This window comes from Phoca vitulina, unplaced genomic scaffold (genome assembly GCF_004348235.1).
Source record: "Phoca vitulina isolate PV1807 unplaced genomic scaffold, GSC_HSeal_1.0 scaffold10, whole genome shotgun sequence".
Lineage (NCBI taxonomy): Eukaryota > Metazoa > Chordata > Mammalia > Carnivora > Phocidae > Phoca > Phoca vitulina.
This window is the reverse complement of record NW_022589713.1, coordinates 40077103-40097996: the sequence shown is the minus strand read 5'-3', so window position 1 is coordinate 40097996 and position 20894 is coordinate 40077103. Positions and strand designations below refer to the sequence as shown.

The 20894-nt window shown below is 39.1% G+C and overlaps 1 protein-coding gene across 2 annotated transcripts in view; it reads left to right on the top strand.

The window, feature by feature from the left end:
* The first annotated feature begins 679 nt into the window (after positions 1 to 679).
* Positions 680 to 20894, top strand: part of GADL1 (glutamate decarboxylase like 1) — a 164427-nt gene continuing 144212 nt past the window's right edge. For both annotated transcript variants that reach the window (XM_032408848.1, XM_032408847.1), the window contains exon 1: positions 680 to 855. In XM_032408848.1, the coding sequence (XP_032264739.1) occupies positions 819 to 855 (37 nt within the window). In that variant the 5' untranslated portion in view covers positions 680 to 818. The remainder of the gene's footprint in view (positions 856 to 20894) is intronic.

The following is a 20894-nucleotide window of genomic DNA, read 5'->3' as shown; positions in this document are numbered from 1 at the left end:
GATTAAATTTAAATTTACAATAGGAACATGGTTGCAACCCAACTTCCATGGGCTTGCTGGAAGAAATACAGTGTTGAGAACGTTTTAGTCTGAACACCAAATAAATATTGGGCCTTTCTAATTCACCACCTCCTTTTGCTCACTAGCCCCCTGCCTTTCCCTTCTCCAAGCTGGAATTTTGCAGAGGCAAGAGAGGCTGAAATCGGATAGGGGAACAGGGATTCGCCTGTAGAACTCTGAAATGTCAAGGCGGTACTGAATGAATGGGTAGCGGATCCTGCTCACCGCAGCGGCCCCAAAATAGGTTCCCTGAGCTGGTGGCCTGGAGCAGGCATCATATTTAGCTGAGGGCTTCTGGGGCCAGATCGGATGCCGCGAGGTAGTTACTCCAAAACGCTGGACTCTGGGAAAGTCACAGGCCGAGGCTCACTCACCTGCCCTGCCGGGGAGAGCTGCTGGGGGTGTTCTCTGCCGCCTCCCACCCAGTCAAATCACCTACGCTCCCACACACTGTTCCCACCCCTTCCCAGCGAGGTCAAAGGAACCCTGGCCGTGGGTCAAATCGATGGCATGCAGCCAGCTGCACGCCAAGTATTAATAAAGAGCCTTGGGCTGCAGGAGACTGGCGCTGGAGCCTCGGGTTGCAAAGTGAAAGGAGCGCCAGGCGTGTGTCCTTGGCTCTCCCACTGCAGTGGCGCGCGCCCAGCTGCTGCCGGGCACACCTGCGGGGCCCCAAGGGGGGCGCTGCCTCAGCAACTGCAGCCGCCGCCTAGACCGAAGGAGCCGCTCGGGGGACAGCCCGGAGTCGGGGAGCAGCGATGAGCAGCCACCCGGACCGCGAGTGCCCGCTGAACGGTAACGACTGGCCTCCGCGCGGCTGCGATTTTAGCCCTTAATCGCTCCCCACGCGGGTTTTTTTCTCTCACGGAAAATGGTTGACCTGGGGGAAACGAGGCGGAGGGTTATTTCTCTGTAAGGCGGCTGGGGTGGGTAGGAAGTCTGCATCGTCGTGGATTTTTTGCATCCCTTTCTGCACCTTTGGGGCTTATTTTTAGAATTAAACAAGTTAACTTTTATGAAGCGCGCTTGCACAGGAATGGGCATTGTGCAGGTTTGTTAAATGAAGTGCATGTCGGGGTTTTACTGCTTGGCGCGCTGCTGCGGGGATCCCTAGACCCGGTGGAAGTGCCTTCCCTGAAAGAAAGCAGATTTTGCTTCTACTTTGGGACAAGCACAGCACCACCCCTCCCACCTCCACCCTGCTACTCTACCAACAGGCGTTAAAAGAGGCTACCCTGATCTTACAGAGAGAGTGATGCCCTGAAGTACTTAGGATGGGAGCCTGCAGGTGGGGGACTGGATGTTAGTTGTTTAAAGAAAGTGTTGAGCAGCAGAATTCCCCAGACTGATTTTATAACGCGGATGTCATTTAGTTCTACTGTCATATCATGATTACCAGCTTTAGCGAGGGAGGGTCTTAGATGGCTTTGAACGTGTGATGCAATACTGTGAACGTTGTTTCCGTGAAAACTCACCCATCCATAAACGTTTGGATGTTTGCCAAGGGTTTCACAAAAAGCTCACCCCTTACCTGCCCTCGCCGGTGAAGAGCCCTGCTTTGAAAGGTCATTACTATTGCTATTTAGGCATTTTCACGAACTAGTTAGTTGTTGACCTTTTAGGAGGAGCCCTCCTCCAGGAATAACTCCTCTTTGCATCAATACCCTTTCGAATTGTACTGAACACGACTTAATGAAGCTGTGTTAAGTCGGAGCTCTCTGGGGGCTTGGGCTCAACAGGTGCGTCAGGTACCCTGGCTTGCGTTCCCTGCGGATCATTTTCAGGGTGGGGAATTTTGCAGAGTAGTTGGCAAGACAAGAACCATTGTACTACAAGAAACATTTTTCGTTTGTTCCTTTTATTGTCCCCCAAAAGTTCCAGCATAATTGCCCCGGATCCTATTCAAAAAATTTTTTTTCAAGTTGCATTATTATTGTTTCATTATATGGTATTAAAAAAAAACAACTAGCTTTTAAACTGCAGGAGCTTTTTGCAAAACTATTACTTTTGCGTTTCTAGGGTCAGCACACACTGTCATTTAAGACATCTGGCTATTTGAGAACTGACTGAGAAGTATAAAGTAGACTGTTGATTTAAAGAATTCCTAATAATATGGCAGGCTTCTTTATGGGAGGCAAGGGTGAGCAGGATAATTCTGACTACCTGAGCCCTGCACTGTTTTGTTTGTTTGGTTTTTTGTTTTTAAGCCTAATTCTTGTTTCAAAGCCACACACCCTTTGGAACTCTGATAGGAACTTAAAAAAAAGTATCTATTCTTCCTAAATCAAACATGCATCCTTGTAACTGGACACGTCTTGTGAGGACTTCAATAATTGCCATGTTTGAATAGTGAAGAGCAAAGTTTAACCTTAAATTTTAATTCCAGAGAATACCAGAAGGCTTAGGCTGTGTGTCTGGTCATCCTTGAGCAGGTGATAAGGCGATAACATGTCTGATCACAACTAATTGTGCCAAATGTTGGCTATGACACCCTAAAAGGTGGGATATAGGATATATATCTGTCAGACTTAGTAAATTTCTAAGTATGTGTGACCAGATTGAGCAAGGTGACATTTGATGAGTATGTTAAATGATTTGCCTGTGTTAAACAAATTCTTGTTGGCTATCTGTTACAAACCTATACTAGGGAACTTTGTTGCGGGTACAGAATTATTCATGCTTGTGTACAGTTTATGATCTTGCCATAGTACATCCAAGAGAAGTTTAGGCAATTGATTACATCAGATGAAATTTTAATTCCATTAAAAATTAAGAGTTCTTTGGACTCAAATAATATTTCCCCTTGTGGTTTGAAATAATAACACAAACCCACAAACATTCCACATAAATCAACCTGCAAATTCATTCTTTCTATTTTATTCAGCTTTGATTCTTACTGAAACACTTTTAAAATGGAAGCAAATTTCAAGTTTTAATGGGGGAGGGTTGCAGGTATTTCTTCTCTTGAAAAGGAGACCTTAAAATACTGTTATAAGTCTGGTATATTTCAATGAAATTGAAACTATGATATCCAGGAACAAAATTTTTCAGTAATTTGTTTAGTGCCCTCCTTATGACTCAAAGACAGTGACAAAAGATACTAATTTTCCAACATGTTGTCATGTCAATACACTCCTTTGTTGCAAATCATAGTTAAGCTAACTTTTGATATCCCCTCTGCCCTTGGCTTTCCCTGCTTTATTATATAAAGATGTTATGACAGTTCATGAATACCTAATTTGTAAGTGTTCCCTAATTGTTTTGCATATATACTTGAAGTGCTTTCAAGTGCATGGAAGTTGAGTATCTTTTGTTTATCTTTTGTTTGCAGAGTTAGCTCCAGGAACAAGAACCTTTGTGAACCTTTGTGAACCTTTGTGAACCTTTGTAAAGTGGGGTAGCCCTCCCCTCCCCAAACTCCACCCCTCCCCTGCCCTTTTTAAAAATCACCATTCTTTGGGAATGAAAGGGTAAATGAGTAACCTTTAATCTGATATATTTATATACTTTGCAGAAATTATAATGTTGCTTCAACACCATCCCTGGGAACATCACAACATTGTTTTCTTTTTAATTTCTCGTTTCTTCAGTTTTCTAACTGAGAAGTGGGATCTTGGGCCTCTTTTTCCAGGGTCTGCCAACAGCACCACCTTTCTCTTCCAAATGGGGAATTCCCTTTTGGTTCTGAAGGAAATCCTGATCTCATTTTTTTGAGATTTTCCCTCATCAACACTCTGGTAACCTCACTGAGTGCCCCTGTGACCCCATCCCCTCCTGGCTAGTTAGCCGTGCCATACTCCTTCTCTAGAAGTCTGAGTCTCTTGATTCGAGGGTGCTACCCTTGTTCCATGGCACTGTGGGAGAATGGATATGGAAATGGGAAAACACCTCAAAGAAAATTATATCACAAAAATAGAATCTCTCCGCATTAAATTTGTTCCTGACCCACTCATGGATTCTGACACAGTCCCTTTCTCTCCTCTCCCCATTTTCCTTTCACCTTGAGCTTCATGATCACTGAGAGACCAGATCTCCATGGTGACTGGTTCTGTGTTCATTAAACTTCTTTTTGGATTATGAGGGATTGATTATGTAAAACATCTGGCTATTATTTTGTAGCCTTGCAAGCACCACACAGGTGAAGAAATATAATATAAATATAAATTTGCTATCATCTTGGGGGCACATGTCCTATGTGCCGCCTTTCAACCGTAGGCTCTTCCCTCCCCCATAAGTGATCACTACCCTGACTGACTTGGGTAGTAATTACTTTCTTGCATTTTTGTAATATTTGAACCATCTAATTATGCATTCCTAGACATAGCAATTTAGTGTTATCCATTAAGAAGAAACTGTGATATGTCTTTTAATTTATAGATTTACCCTCTTGTCCTTTTCTATTCTTATAATTTATCTGTTAAAGAGCCTGGGTTATTTGGCCTATAGAACGCTCCACGATCTGGATTTTGCTGCTTTTGTGCTCACAGTTCAATGTTTCCCTTGAAGATCACCTTCTTTTGAGCTCCTTTATACCACCTCAGCCCTTCCTCCTTCTACGTTCTCTTGGTTAAGTTACATTTCTTAGTTTAATCCTTGACTTCTAGAAACAACCATGATATCATTTCATGTATTAGGCAATAAAGGATTTTATTGAGTTTCTCATATTGAGCCCTCAATTCTTACATTAATTTCATTAAGCATTATAATAAGTTGATTGAAAATTGATGTTCTCATTTACTAATTATTTCAAATACGAGAGAGAGAATCTTACAAATCTAGAAAAGGATTAAAAATATTTTAAGGAATGATATAGAGATGAAAATTTGCATAGGAGTGCATCAGGATTACCAATTCTTGAAAATCCAGTGATAAGAAATATTTATTTTTTTGACAAATGGTCATCCTGACCAATTTACACTTGGTTAAGGCAGTGCTGGGGAAGGACAGGGTTTGAACTTTGCTTTTTATAGACCAAAGCTCAGTTTCTGACTCTAATAACGGTGAGGTCCCTTTCTGAGCATCAGTTCCCTCTCCGGTACAATGGAAGTGATAGCAAATAACACTACTAACCTCAAGGGTTTTGTGAGAATGTATGTAAAGTACCTGGTACATTGAAGATGAGTATGTCCTACATTCCTCCCTCAATAAATATTTACCACATTGAATATATGGCTAAATACGCATGGAACTCTATGGGGAGTATGTTTTAAAAGAAGATTTAGCTTAAATAGAACCTTCAAAGCAAATAGCAAATGCATTGTAATACGAGGAAGGAGGAAGGAGACCTTTGACCTCTATCACTTCTAATAGAGTAATTGAAAAAGGGACAGTGGCCTATTTTTTTTTTTGTGGGGGACAGTGATTTTTAATAGTCTTCCTACACAGAACTAAAACAGCACACATAGAGAATACAATAGAAAAATATGGCACGAGAGATAGGGGTTTTTTTTTTTTTTAAGATTTTATTTATTTATTTGACAGAGAGAGATACAGCGAAAGAAGGAACACAAGCAGCAGGGGTGGGAGAAGGAGAAGCAGGCTCCCCGCCCAGCAGGGAGCCCGATGCGGGACTCGATCCCAGGACCCTGGGATCATGACCTAAGCTGAAGGTAGACCCTTAACGACTGAGCCACCCAGGCGCCCCCCCTTTGCATATTTTTAATTGGGTTGTTTGTTTTTTGTTGTTGTAGTATAGTTCTTTATATATTTTGGATATTAATTCCTTATTTTTGTTTTTGCTACTGATTAAATTATGATGGATTAGCTCAACATTTTCCTGGGTCTGTGCAAGGACAGAGCCTTTCTCTGGTGGATTTAGGGAGCTGTAGTTGGTCTGCTTCCTTTGCCATCAAGCCTTTAAGGACCATCCCTTCAAAAGAAGTTGCAGATTTGGACACAAAATGAATCACAGAGACCTCCAAGGTGGGGCTTCACCTGACACTCGTTTTGTGAATAATACAGCACAAAATTCTCATGCAATGGAGTTATTGTAGAGCAGGAATTTTCCTGCTTTAGCTGTGCTTCATTGCAAGTTCCCAGATGTGGTTTAAATACTTTACTTAAAGTTGTCTAGACTGTGGCTTCTGTGGTAGGGGCCCTTTCAGCTAGGGATTGAGTCCCAACAAGTGTTGGTCCATAGACTCAAGAGGACACCATGGAATGCATCTTTGCTGTTCATTTCCTGCTGCTTATTGGTGGTGGAATGGCTAGATTTTGTAGACTAAGACTTGAAACCATGTGGATTTGGGTGAGCAAATAGGATATTTAGAGTTGAAGGATTTAGACCAACAAGATACCAGCTGTCTATTCTACCTCTGGCTGTCTCATTGATAATCTCTTTAAAAGGTATACACTTAAAGTTTGTATATAAAAAAAAAAGTTTTAAGATTTATAATAGCATCAAAAAGAATACTTACAGATAATCTAACCAGGGAGATAAGAAGTTTCTACACTGAAAACTGCAAACATTACTGAAAGAAATTAAAGAAGACACAAATAAATGAAAAGACATCTCATGTTCATTGATTGGAAGATTTAATATGGTTAAGACGTCTATACCACCTAAAGTGAACTAAGATTCAGTACAATCCTTATCAAAATTCCAAGAGCATTTTCTGCAGAAATAGAAAATTTCACCTTAGAATTCATATGGAATCTCAAGGGACCCTAAATAGCCAAAACAATTTTGAAAAATAACACACTTGGAGGACTCACACTTCCTGATTCCAAAACATATTGCAAAGCTACAATAATTGAAAGTGTGATACTGGCATAAAGACAGATAAATAGACCAATGGAATAGAATTGAGAGTCAAGAGATAAACCTTCATGTATGTGGTCAAATGATTTCCAACGTAAGACCACTCAGTGGGGAAAGGACAGTCTCTTTAACAAATGGTGTTGAGAAAACTGGATATCCACATGTGAAAGAATAAAGTTGGACCCTTATTTTACACAATATACAAAATAACTGAAAAGTGGATTAAAGGCCTAAACTTAAGACCCCAAACTATAAAATTCCTAGGAGAAGACAGGGGAAATCTTCATGACATTTGATTTGGCAATAGCTTCTTGGGTATGACACAAAAAGCATAGGAGACAAGACCAAAAATAGACACCTGAGACTTTATCAATCTAGAAAGCTTTTGTGTATCAAAGGACACAACCAACAGAATGAAAAAGCAACCTGTGAAGTGGGAGAAAATATTTGCAAATCATATATCTGATAAGGAGTTAATATTCACACTATATAAAGAATTCCTACAGTCAATTACAAAAAATCAAATAACCCCATTAAAAATTAGGCAAAAGACTTGAACAAATATTTCTTCAAAGATGATACACAAATGACTCAACAATATATGAAAAGGTGCTCAACATCACTGACCCTCACACTCACTAGGATGACTACTACTAAAAAAACAAACAGAAAATAAGAAGTGTTGAAGAGGATGTGGAGAAATTGGAACTCTTGTAGATGATTGGTGGGCTTGTGAAATGGTGCAACTGCTATGAAAAACAGTATAGAGGTTTCCTCAAAAAATTAAAAATAGGGGGCACCTGGGTGGCTCAGTGTTAAGCATCTGACTCTTGATTTCAGGTCAGGTCTTGATCTCAGGGTCGTGAGGTCAAGCCCCACATTGGGGTCCATACTGGGCATGAAGCCTACTTAAAAAAAAAAAAAATAGAACTACTGTATTATCCAGAAATCCCACTTCTGGATAAGTATCCAAAAGAATTGAAAACAGGTCTTGAAAAGATATTTGCATATCCATGTTCATAGCAGCACTATTCACAATAGCCCCCAAATGTCCATCATTGGATGAGTAGATAAACAAAATGTGGTTTATATATACAATGGATGTATTATTCAGCCTTAAAAAGGACAGAAATCCCATCACACGCTACCCCATGGATGAGCCTTGAGGACATTATGTTAAATGAAATAAGCCAGACATCAAATTGTATGATCAAATATTGTATGATCCACTTAAATGAGGTAACTAAAGCAATCAAATTCATAGAAACATAAAGTAGAATGGTGGTTACCAGGGGTGGGAGAATAACGGAGAAGGGAAAGTATTTAGTGATTATAGAGTTTCGGTTTGACAAGATAAAAAAGTCCTGGAGATCTGTTTCACAACAATGTGAATATACTTCAACATAGTGAACTATACACTTAAAAATAGTTAAAATGATAAATTTTATCTTATGTGTTTTTTTACCACAATAAAATAAGAATACTTAATTTAAAAATAAGCAAAACGGGCTTTTAGGAATAGAATAATTTGTAAAATAATTGTAAAACCTACTTGCCTCACTCAACAAGTTTAACCCTCTTTTGTGTATCTTGGCATTGCCATTGTTAGCACTGAATAATATAACGTTTCTAGGAGTTGAGATGTATCCAGCTATTTGTCCCTTCATTGAATGATGGGCAGATTGCTCTTTTGAATTCTTGTAGCTTCTTTTATACTGTTTCTGTCTCCTTCATCATGGTCTCCCATGAATGTCAGCTGTTATGATTTTCTTCTCATAAATCCTAATAATATCTTTAGTCACCATTTGCCACACTTCCTCCAATTTATTGCTCTTAACAAGCTTGGTTACTGTCTCATATTCTTGGTTTTCTAGCCCACAAAAGGTTGGAATTGTAGCTGATGTAAGGTAGATCGCCTCTGAATGACATGTGAATAGGTCTATGTAAGTAGAGTGCACAGGTGTCTATTACACTAACATTGTTCTATTTATTTATTTTGCATTCTTGTGTATTTTTATGTACGTTCTCGATATTTGATGTTGCCAGAGAAGAAGCTTCCATAGAGAGTGTATGCCAGTGAAAAAATATTTTTATGTAAACACATGCATGCATAATTACAGTTCATGCTCACGATTTAAAGAAACTGATAACATTCTATTGCTGGAGAGATACCCATGTAAACAGATTTGGCAAGTAAGTCCCAGTTTAAAGGAAAATTACAGCTTTCTACTCACTGAACTGTACTGGGAGTATGATTGCTCCCTAACCCTTACGGAGAGGACAGTGCCTGCACGTGATCTTCTTGCTTCCTCTGTTTCTACTGCTCTCATCGGCAGTTCCACTAAGAGGGCCATAGCACAGCCTACAGGAGGCTGAGCAACTGTGCTCACTCTTTTATACTGCACATGAGTTTTTAAGAGCTTTATTGAGGTATGATTTACATATCATAAAATGCACCTGTTTGAATGTGCAATTCAATTTTTAGCAAATTTACAGAGCGGTGCAACTCGCAGCACAATCCAATTTTAGAGCATTTCATGCACATGGTATTTCAAAAAATATATTACCATGCTTTTTTCCTGCTATGTCTGAGTATCTGCTCTTCTCTGCAAAAAGCTATCTGCTTAAGAGGAATGATGATCCTTACAGGTAGAATGCAAAGAGAAAGATAATTACTAGTTAGATTCCAGTGGTCAAAATGAGAATTTCAAAGGAAAAAGTCAGGTTATTGCCTTGAGACAGGGCTCTCTAAATTCTTGTATTTCTCCTTTAATATGACCTACTAGGCCTGGAAGATAAAATCATGGAGTTTGTTCATAGTAAAGAGAAGATAACCTTTGTGCACCTTTAAAGCTAGGATGAAAAGGGGAATATTTAATGTAAGAAAAGTCAATGAAAAATCTCCATTCCTGTCATGGGGTGATATTGGGGAGGGAAAAAGAGAGCGAAGCAAGGGAGGCAAGTGTTGAAAGACATGGTATCTATTTCTCATTACTTGGGATCAAAGCCCATGGGCAGGGAGGGGCATAGATCATTTATATGGTAAGTTTATCAAAACACTGAAGGCAACAACAGAGATCTTTACCAGCTTCTCTTGAAGGAGGCCACCTTGCAATCTCTTCAAAGCAAAAGGGATGGCTCACTGAAGTTGGATGAGGAGGGAGAAGCTGGATTTAGCCTTTTAAGGTGTGGAGGTGGCTCTTTCTCAGGAAGGTGGTTGGATCAAGTACCCTTGATCCTCTTAAGGGTCCGTCTCTGATGAAGACGAAGGCAGAAATCATGGGCTGGACCTGCTCTATTGGGGTGGTGATGAAGGATGTGGCATCAGCCCGGAGGGTCTATACCATTATCAATAGCCAAGGTGAGGTCATCATGGAACACCCCTAGTATCTGACCAAGGTGAGGGGGAAGAGACCATGAATATGCCTCAGCCATGATGGCTAGGTGGGAAAGGATGTAGAAAGTGAGATTGCCCAGAGACAAAGGTGCCAGTGCTGATCCAAGGACTCTACCACTCTTCCCACCATCTTGAAGTTGAGTCACTTGCTTTTCTACCCATGTACCTCGAAGCCATCAAGAAGAGTATTAGGAGAAGGGGAAATGGACATTTAGGAGATCAAGCATTTTTACATAGTAAAACTGAGCATTGTCTAAAGAGACTGTTTAATTTATTATATTTGACCAAATTTTAATCAGATTGCACTAAGTAAGGTAAATTTTGTTACTCTTTCCAGCAATGGGGCCTCATGGGGACGACAAGATTAATTAGAGACCAAAATAAAAATACTTACATTTTCTTGGTATAGCTGTGTGTCATAAAGGTAATGATGCCACAAACAAGCTTGAAACAAATAGAAGTGGCTGCTTCAGCCACTGCCATTGACACCTGGCGGTGTCTTTGGGGAGTGCAGTTGCCACGGGTAAATAGGCACAAAGCTGGGCCTCAGGTCTGCTGATGAAGCTCCCATGGTAAGTGAGGCTTAGCAGAAAAGTTATTTGTTTTTTAAAGGGGGAAAAGTAATGGGTATCAAGTGTCAGTCAAGTCACATTGTAATTTGAAGCTAAAGTATTACTTCATTCATTCATGCCTACAATCTCTTATAGGCAAAATAATATAGAGAGGTTTTTGCCATAAAACAGCTTTGCTGTGCCTGAAGTAGTCCTCAGGGCCCTAAAGACCACCTTCTTCATCATTTCCTCCCATGAACCACCACCATGGCGGTCCTGAAACATTTTAGGAATTCACAGTTGTGCAGACCATTGATGAGGACCTCTTTTAGAAATGCTGGGATGTGATCTGTGCTCATTACATGAATAGAATTTTAAGTGAAAAATGGCTTTAGCCCTAGAATCATTGACAGGTAGAGTGGCAAGGCATCTTGTAGAGCATCATTTAACTGACAGCATCATTTAACCAAAGTACTACTTGAAGTCACAGAACTATGTAGGGCTAGAGTTGGGCCTAGAACTCCCCCATCCCAAATTCCACAACGTTCTTTCTGTGCATATTGTCAGAGCAGATAATTATAAGTAAGAAATCAACACTGTAAGATACTGTTAAATCAGAGTTAAATTTTAACATTTGTTTCCACCAGCTTCTGAGGCACAGTGCTAAGAATTTTAGCACTCAGGAGCTTTTTAATGGGAAATATTACAGAGCAACTGTCTAAGTTACTTGATGTCAGCAAGCCATTGTTAAATATTAAAATCTGTTTTGGTGATTTACCTGCGGCATTGACAAATTTTAAATTTCCACACTCCAGTTTTTGCCTATTAAATATGTTGCTAAGTCCTCCTTTTGTTTGAGTTTCTTGCTGGTAAGACTATTCCCAGTTCAGCACTCTGGATATTGTGTTGTTTGATCTCCTAATGTTCTACATCGACTTTCAAAATCAATAGAGACTTAGTTGGTATTTTATGACATATCTTATCCATTCTTTCAAATGCTATGCAGGCCGAAAAATACATCCAGGGAACATATTTTCTTCATATGCATTTTCATCATGGTATATTCTGTTATGCCATCAGCTCAGTTTTATTTCAGTACCTAATTTGTGTGAAGCAGAGATAGAGGAGAGAGAAAATCTATGAAAAATTGAATTTCCTAATACTTGTCCGTGGCCTTATTTTTCAAGTTGATGGCACAACAAAAGAGAATCTCAGAAAGTAATTGTGGAACATACATATGATGACAGTTTTGCCCAAAAGCGTTCAATACAATATGTCAGTTTAGCAGTTAATTGTTCCTTTATTGTTTCACATGTGCTCGTCCAGTCTCTCCGGTGAGAGAGGCAGTATGGTTTAGTGAAAAGACAAGAGACACTGCAATCAGTCATAGTTTGAATATCAGCTCTGCTATTTACTATACCAGCTATGTGACCTCCACAAAGTTAATTAACTTCTCTGATCCTCATTTTCATATTTGTAGAATTGGGAATGATACTTGTTGCATAAGATGTCATAAAGAGTTGCATAAAAACATATAGGTGTCTAGTACAGTGTCTGTCTGGGCCACAGGCATTCAAAAAATGGTAATCACTTGTCTTGATTTGAGTTTTCCAGAAGCAGACCTTAAGTCAAGGATTAGAGTGTAAGTAGTTACTTACACTCTAAGCAAGGTATCACTGTGGGTAATTGAAGCTTAATTCTGTGAAGAATACACACCTCAGAGTTATCCCATATGAAAAACAAAAGAGCTGGATATTTTTACATTAATTTCTATCAGTGATTGGTTGAAGGATGCTGAGATAATGAGTATTAATTTTTCAGAACTTCAGACTTGCCATGTAAGTGGGCAGAGCAGGTTTTGCCAAAATAGAAAGGCTGCAGACAAAGAGATGAAGATGATTGACTTGGAAATCAGATGGCTTGAGCACAGATACACACGTGAAGAACAGCTCTACGCCATTTTTGTTAACTATTATTACATTTCCTTATTGAAGGACTTTTGTTTTCCTAACTCCTTATCCTGTGGTGTGCCAAAACCACTTCATACCAGCTCACAAGAGTGTTAAATATTTAGAAATGTTGTAAGCCAATTATTAACTGTTAGTATCTTGAAATTAGCCCATTGGGAGTTTTTACACCATAAAAATAGACAAGTGCTACCAATCAGAAACCAGCTTACTAGCACACCAACCTCTTCTCCCAGTAGATGCAGAATAGGATTTACATGCATAGGCTCAGGAATCATATAGACCAGAGTTCAAATCTGAGCTCTGACACCTTTTGGCTGTGTAGCTATGGGAAAGTTACCTAACTTCTGTGGGCCTCAGTGTCCTCATCTGTAAAATGGGTATGTATATAAATTGTACAGCTGTGGTGAAGATGAAATGCAATAACATATTGTATGTAAGGAGTACTCTGGAATAAGTTACTTATTATAGAAATTAAACCTTATATAATTGTGGGAGAGGCTGAGGAAGGAAAATTCCATAAAGAGGAATTGGAGACAGAGAAAAGTTACTAACTAGCTCTCTTGAAGCACTGGCAAGAATGGGTGAGTTGGAGATTATAGAAGAATCTGGAAATGCAGACAGGTACAGGTGCCAAAGTGTGATCATGAGCAGAGCTGGAGAAAGAAAGCCATTTCTCTGTGTAGCTTTCATCTCTGAGAATCAAGAACCATGCGTTCAGATGAGAGAAGAGATCAGGACAAGCCAATATGTGCTGGCACGTCTGCAACTACTCATCACTGCATTTGATATCAAAGACTGTCAGAGAGGCTGGGCCGCTGCTTCCCTTCTGTCTGAGTGCAGATCCAAGAGTCACAGAGAATAATAGATTAGGAAATCATCCCAGAGGGCAGAAGCAGACCCCATTCAATATGTGTAATATGTCCTTGGCTAGAATTCAGAACTGCTATGGACCAGTGACTGGCCCGGTGCCTTCTGTTCTTTCCTGGGAGTATCTATGGCAATAATCTTGTCCTTCCCACTATTTTATATTGAGTGTGGTGTCTGATATTTTTTTTTAGTTTACGGGTCCCTGAACCTAGAGCAGTTGCAACTGAACAGCCTTGTATGCTTAATAGACCTGATACAAATCATGTGATCCTGGACTACAAGCCTGTTTCTATAACAGGATGAGATTTGGGGGGGTTGGGGATGGGAATAAGCATATTTTGTGGGTAAAAGGAATATGAATAATTTTTGGTAAGAGGGTGGACTCTAGTAGATTAGAAAAAATGGCTTCAGAGTCCTTTATTCCTTCCTAGTATGCATACTACTTTGCAATGTGACATTGCCTTCAGTCTTCAAGAAGTGGGCTTTTTAAAAAAGTGTCTTTGAATCCAATTGTTCTTGTGACTTGCTTTGATCAACAGAGTATGACAGAGGTGACGTTACGTGACATACAATCCAAGGCCTCAAGAGGCTTTGCAGCTTTTACCTTCATTGTCTTCAAACCTGCTGTCACCTTGTGAGGAAGAATCAGTCTAATCCCTTTGAAAATGAAACCCTATGTGGAGAGCGAGGTCTAGCTATCCCAGTCTTTCCAGATGAGCTCAGCTCCCAGCCAATGCACAAGCTGATGCAGTTGTGTGAGTGAGCCCAGGAAAGACAAGCAGAATCCCCCAGCCAAACCACAGAATCATGAGAAACCATGTATCATTGTTGTTTTAAACTACTACGTTTTGGGGTCATTTGTTACACAACTATAGCTAACTGATACATCTTCCCAATAAATAATTTTTATGCTTAACTTAACCAGAGTGAGTTTTAGTTGTTTGTATCTTCCCAGGGTTGCTGTGTGGGATAAATATACTATTATTTGTAAAGGACTTACCAAAAACCTGGCACATTGTAAGTGCTAGATAAATGCTAGCTACTATTACATGAGTATTATATGAATGCAATCATATAAGTTCCAGATGCTTATGAAGGATGAAGTATGGACAGCTCTTAGAGGCTCTGGTAGACCAATAGAAGGGGGTACATGACCATCAAACAATCTGTGTGCTACTAAATCCCAGTTTTCTCAAATTCAAAATGAAGACATTTGCTAAATTATCTGTAAGTGATTGTCAAGCTCTAAGATCCCATGTTCCTACACAAAATTGGCCCCAAACCAACCTTGGCCCATATTCTAGATGGATCCAAACTCATACCTCAGTGGATCTCAGCTGTGGACTAACCCATGCCAATGTCTTTATGATCTGTTATGCAGTGTTCTGTGAGTACTTCATTTATCAACATCAGAGTAGCAATGAGACGTGTGGGTATGCCCCAGAGCAACCACTTTGACCATAGATCAAGGATACCATCTCTAATGTAGTTTATGTGACTATGTTGGCTCCCCGGTAGGTTAAAATTTTTAGAATATTTGCTCTGATTTTATATGGGGTTGAGGCTGATTCTGTGTAGCACAAAGGTTGAGAAGGAAGATGCTGGTGGCAGCCTCACCTTCTTTCATACTTCATTGAGCAGTTCATCTCTGTCCCTAAATTTGCATACTCCACTCAGCAGTGCATTTGCCCTGCAAGTGACCAAGTCCTCCCTCCATAGAAGGCAGTTTAGGCCATCTCTTTTTATCTTAAGATGCTTCTTGGAAAGGTCTTACTGCCATTCTAAGCAGCTTCTCAGTATATTCTTTATAATCACATGTAATAGACTCAATAAAAGAGTTTTGATAAGTAAGATTTCCTGCATTTGAGGTTGGCCTCATGTGAATGTCACAACATGTGTGTTGAGGTGGTAAGGAGCTGAGAGTTACTGTCCTCTAGTCATCTAGAAAATGATCTGCCAAAGGCCTAGGCTAGGAAGAAGAACCCTGGGCACAAATGAGTTTCATATCAGAGTTAATCAACAGATCATGCAAATGAAGCACCCATTTAGAGCATTTATTTAAATTTTCATTTAAATTGCTGGTTAAATGGAATACATTTAAAATTCTGAAGTCAATACTTGAGCAAATTGGTTTTAAAACTATATATTAAATTGCAGCACATTGCAGTTTAATGCATAGTTCCAAGATAATTGCTTATTGCTTTAGGAGTACAAAATATATGTCCAAATAATTTAGTATGGTTGATGAGACACGAGAAGCAGTATCTTCTTGTTTGCCTTTTTTTGAAAAAAAAGGTAGAATGTGGTAATTATCAACATGATGTCTGAACTCAGGGTATCTGGCTTTGAATTCTGCTTCTACCATATTAGCTGTCTGATTTGGGCATTTTCTTAATCTTTCTGGCCTCAGTTACTCTACTTGTTAAATGGAGTTAATAAAGATATTTTCCTCATAGGGTTATTATGAGGCTTAAATGAAGTAATTTGTAGAAGGTCCCTAGCTCAGTACCTGATCCATTGTAAATATCCAATGGATGTTAACTACTGTTATTATTTTATAAGTGCATTATGGCATCTACTACTAGAAAAGATAAAATCACACAGGTGGCTTTATCTGTGGCTTGCATTATATTTCTTTTTAGCAGTGTTGTACTAAACTCTTTTTGCTAAAACAGTACTCTACCCATTGACCTCAGTCATCCAGACTTGTACTTAAGAAGAATATTTTTAGAAAGAGAAAAAAAAAGACAACAACACCATATTTATTTTCTGACAGTAACTGGGTGATATCCAAATTTTAGAGAACAATAAAAATAGATGGGGAATTCTGAAGGTCCAGAGAGTATACTGAGTAAGGTGTGTCTAGTTGATTTTAGCTTTCCTTACTTGGAAATGGCTACTGAAGCTAAGTTATTCAGATTATGAGTTATGGTTCTCTAGTTTCATAAATACAGAATGACTCTTGCTCACTTTTTGGGGGAGTTAATTGAAAGGACCTTGGAACTCACAGAATTGGAGAGAGAGATAAATAATTAGGTCTTCAAAAAGACAGGAGCCAAAGCCACTCTGGGCATCTAAAATACCTGGTACTTTAGGTACTTGAGATACCCACAAAAGAGCATAACCTTAATTGACAGTCATGCCAAGACTGTGTCTGGGGGAAAGAGTGGTCCCAGTTGGGATGCTGGTTAGCCCCAAAATGCCCTAAGCAAACAAACTAAAAATGGGTATTCTCCCTACTCAGCCTTATCTCAGAAAACATGAGTCATTGACACAGCAATAAGTTAAATCTGATGTTTCACAGATATATGTAGACAATAAGCAAAATGAAGAGTCAGAAAGGACAAGGAACCAAGGTGGCACAGGGGAAAAATGACAGCACAAACTGTGACTACTAGGGTGGAAGTGGCTAATGAAGGAGAGGGGACACACAGTGGGTACAGTTCCTGGTGAATATATTTCACCTTAGTGCTGTAGCTCCCACTGAGCCAAATGAAAGCATATCTTCCATAGCCAAGTTCTCCAGCCTGGGCCTGAAGGATTGGGCTGAAATTTACTATGTGGGTATGACAAATTCAATTTTCTCATAGAGCCTGACTACATTCAAGTCCTTGCAAGGTAAAGTTGTACCCAGCAGAAAAGTACATAAGGTTTAGAGGTGGGATGGTGGGTGGGTGGTAGTGGTTTCAAGAGCTGCTTATCAATATGACAAGCTAAGACATACAACAGCAGCTTATCAAGTAATGTTTACTCAAACAATAGAAATAAATGACTCTGGAAAACCTACTCTCCTGAAAATATCAAAAAGTTAACCAATTCCTGGCCTAATGTCCAGTGAAAGGAAAACTTTTTTTTTGAAATTAAAATAAATATCAATATCCATTATCCAATATTCAATATCAACAAAGTGAGTATAAAGGTCATAAACCTCAACATCATAAAAGCCATAAATGACAAACCCACAGCTAATATCATCCTCAATGGTAGGAAGCCTTTCTTCTAAGATCAGGAAAAAGACAAGGATGCCCACTCTCACTGATTTTATTCAACACGGTATTGGAGTTCCTAGCCAGAGCAATTAGACAAGAAAAAGAAATTAAAGACATCTAATTTGAAAAAGGAGAAGTGAAACTGTCACTATTTACAGATGACATGATAATATAAATAGAAAACCCTAAAGATTTCATCAAAAAGCTGTTAGAACTAATAAACAAATTTAGTAAAGTTCCAGGATACAAAATCAATACACAAAAATCTGCTGCATTTCTACACAATAATAACAAACCATCAGAAAGAGAAATAAAACAATTCCATTTACAATTTCATCAAAAAAGAATAAAATACCTAGAGTTTAATTTAACCAAGCAAGTGAAAGACATGTGTATTGAAAACTATAAAACATTAAGAAAAGAAATTGAAGAAGACATTGAAAAGAAATTCCAATGGCATATTTCCAAAGAAATAGAACAAATAATCATAAAATTTGTATGGAACCAAACACACACACACACACACACACAAACCCCCAAAAGCCAAAGCAACTTTGAGAAAGAAGAACAATGCTGGAAGCATCACACTCCACGATTTCAAAATATACTACAAAGCTATAGTCATCAAAACGGTAATCAAATCAAATACTATTGGCATTAAAACAGACATATCAGAGTGTCTGCTCACTCAGTCGTTTAAGCATCTGCCTTCAGCTCAGGTCATGATCCCAGGGTCCTGGGATCGAGCTCCATGTTGGGCTCTTTACTCAGCAGGGAGCCTGCTTCTCCCTCTCCCTCTGCCTGCCACTCTGCCTGCTTGTGCTCTCTCTCAAAATAATAAATAAAAATCTTTAAAAAAATAAAACAGATGCATAGATCAATGGAACAGAATAGGGCCTAGAAATAAACCCACACATATATAGTCAATTAATTTATGACAAAAGAGCCAAAAATATACAATGGGGAAAGGACAGTCTCTTTAATAAATGGTGTTGAGAAAACTAAATAATGACATGCAAAAGAATGAAACAACTACTGTCTTCACCATACACAAACATTAACTCAAAATGGATTAAAAACTTGAACATAAGGCCTGAAACCATAAAACTCCTGGAAGAAAACAAAGGCAGTAAGGTCCTTGACGTAAGTCTTGGAGATGATTTTTTTTAAATCATCTGAAACCAAAAGCCAAGAGCAACAAAAGCAAATATAAATAAGTGGGACTACATCATACTGAAAAGCTTCTGCACAGCAGAGGAAATCGTCAGCAAAATGAAAGAGTAACCCACTGAATGGGAGAAAATATTTGCAAATTGTATATCTGATAAGGAGCTAATATCCAAAATATATAAAAAACACATACAACTCAATAGCAAAGAAGGAAACTATCTGATTAAAAAAATGAGCAGAAGATCTGAAGAGACATTTTTCCAAAGAAGACATACAGAGGGCGCCTGGGTGGCTCAGTTGGTTAAGCGACTGCCTTCGGCTCAGGTCATGATCCTGGAGTCCTGGGATCGAGTCCCGCATCGGGCTCCCTGCTCAGCAGGGAGTCTGCTTCTCCCTCTGACCCTCCCCCCTCTCATGCTCTATCTCATTCTCTCTCAAATAAATAAATAAAATGTTAAAAAAAAAAATTAAAAAAAAAAAAAATAAAAAAAAAAAAAAAAAAGAAAACATACAGATGGCCAACAAATACATGAAAAGATGCTCAACATCAGTAATCATCAGAGAAATGCAAATCAAAATCTCAGTGAGATATCGCTTCACACTTGTTAGAATGGCTAGAATCAAAAAGACTAGAAATAACAAATGTTGGTGAGGAAGTGGAGAAAAAGGAATGTTTGTGCACTCTTGGTGGGAATGTAAATTGGTGCAGCCAAGTTGGAAAACAGTATGGAGATACCTCAAAAAACTAAACACAGAACTATCTTATGATCTAGCAGTTCTACTTTTGGGTACTTAGCTGAAGAAAATGAAAGCAGTGTCTTGCGAAAAAATATGTGCATCCTATGTTTATTGCAGCCAAGTATTTATAGTAGCCAAGATAATGAAGCAGCCTAAATGTTCATTGATGGATGAATGGATAAAGAATTTATGATATATATGTCACACATATATATATAGTGGAACATCATTCAGCCATAAAAAAGAATGAAGTCTTGCCATTTGAGGCAACATGGATGGACCTCAAGAGCATTATGCTAAATGAAATAAGTCAGATAGAGAAAGACAAATATTGTATGATTTCTCCTATATGGAATCTAAACACACATACACACACGGAATCTAAACACACACACACACAAAACAGGCTCATAGAAGCAGAGAACAGATTGGTGGTTGCCAGAGATGGGGAGCCAGAGTGGGAGAAATGGGTGAAGGGGGTCAAAAGGCAAAAAGAAAACAAACAAAAATTGACAACAACAACCAAGGCCTGTCTGAGCAGCAGAACAGCCTGGTCTGATGTTTATAGTTTGTGCAGATTGTACACTGCACATTTAAAGGGCACCATTTACAACTCTGTCTAGAAAAAAATTAAATTATCAATAAATGGATAGATAGATACTAGATGATAGGTAGATAGATGGATAAATATAGATAGATAGATAGATAGATAGATGATAGATAGATAGATAGATAGATAGATGATAGATAGACAGATGATAGGGTTTGTGGTACACCATGCATTTATTGGCCATTGGCAGGGCTCTGACAGCTACTTTATTTTTGGATGCTTTAGAGACTCCCTTGTGAGGAACTTGTCATCTCAGAAAATGGATAGTGTTTAAGGACCCACCTCTTTCATTGAAGGGGTTGCCTTGGTGTCTCAGCAGAGTCTGAATCATTTGACTAACATCCCAGATGCTAACACACAGGATCTCATAAAACAAAATCCTGGGTGATGGGAAAATGTCACCTCCAAGAAATGTGAGATGTTCACCACTGCTTTGCAAGACAGGAGCTGATGCATGGATGCACAAATGGTTTTCTCCTGTCTTATTCTGTCACCTTTTCATCCAAAGATGATTAGAAGATAGACTTGCTGGAGAATAGGAAACTATCCTATCTTTGGACAGCTGTAGGGCTCTTTAGAAAGGGATTCTTGGCTTCAAGTTTGCAGCAACACAACTATAGGGGAGAGGTTAAAATAAATACAAGCCTACCATCCTGTTTACTATCTAGTTCATGTCCTCTCTCTCCCTGGCCTGGATTACCGCCATCATATCTCCCCACCTCCAACTCGTGATCTCCCATCTGACCTCTACACCTGTATCTCCTAAATCATTCTAAAGCTGT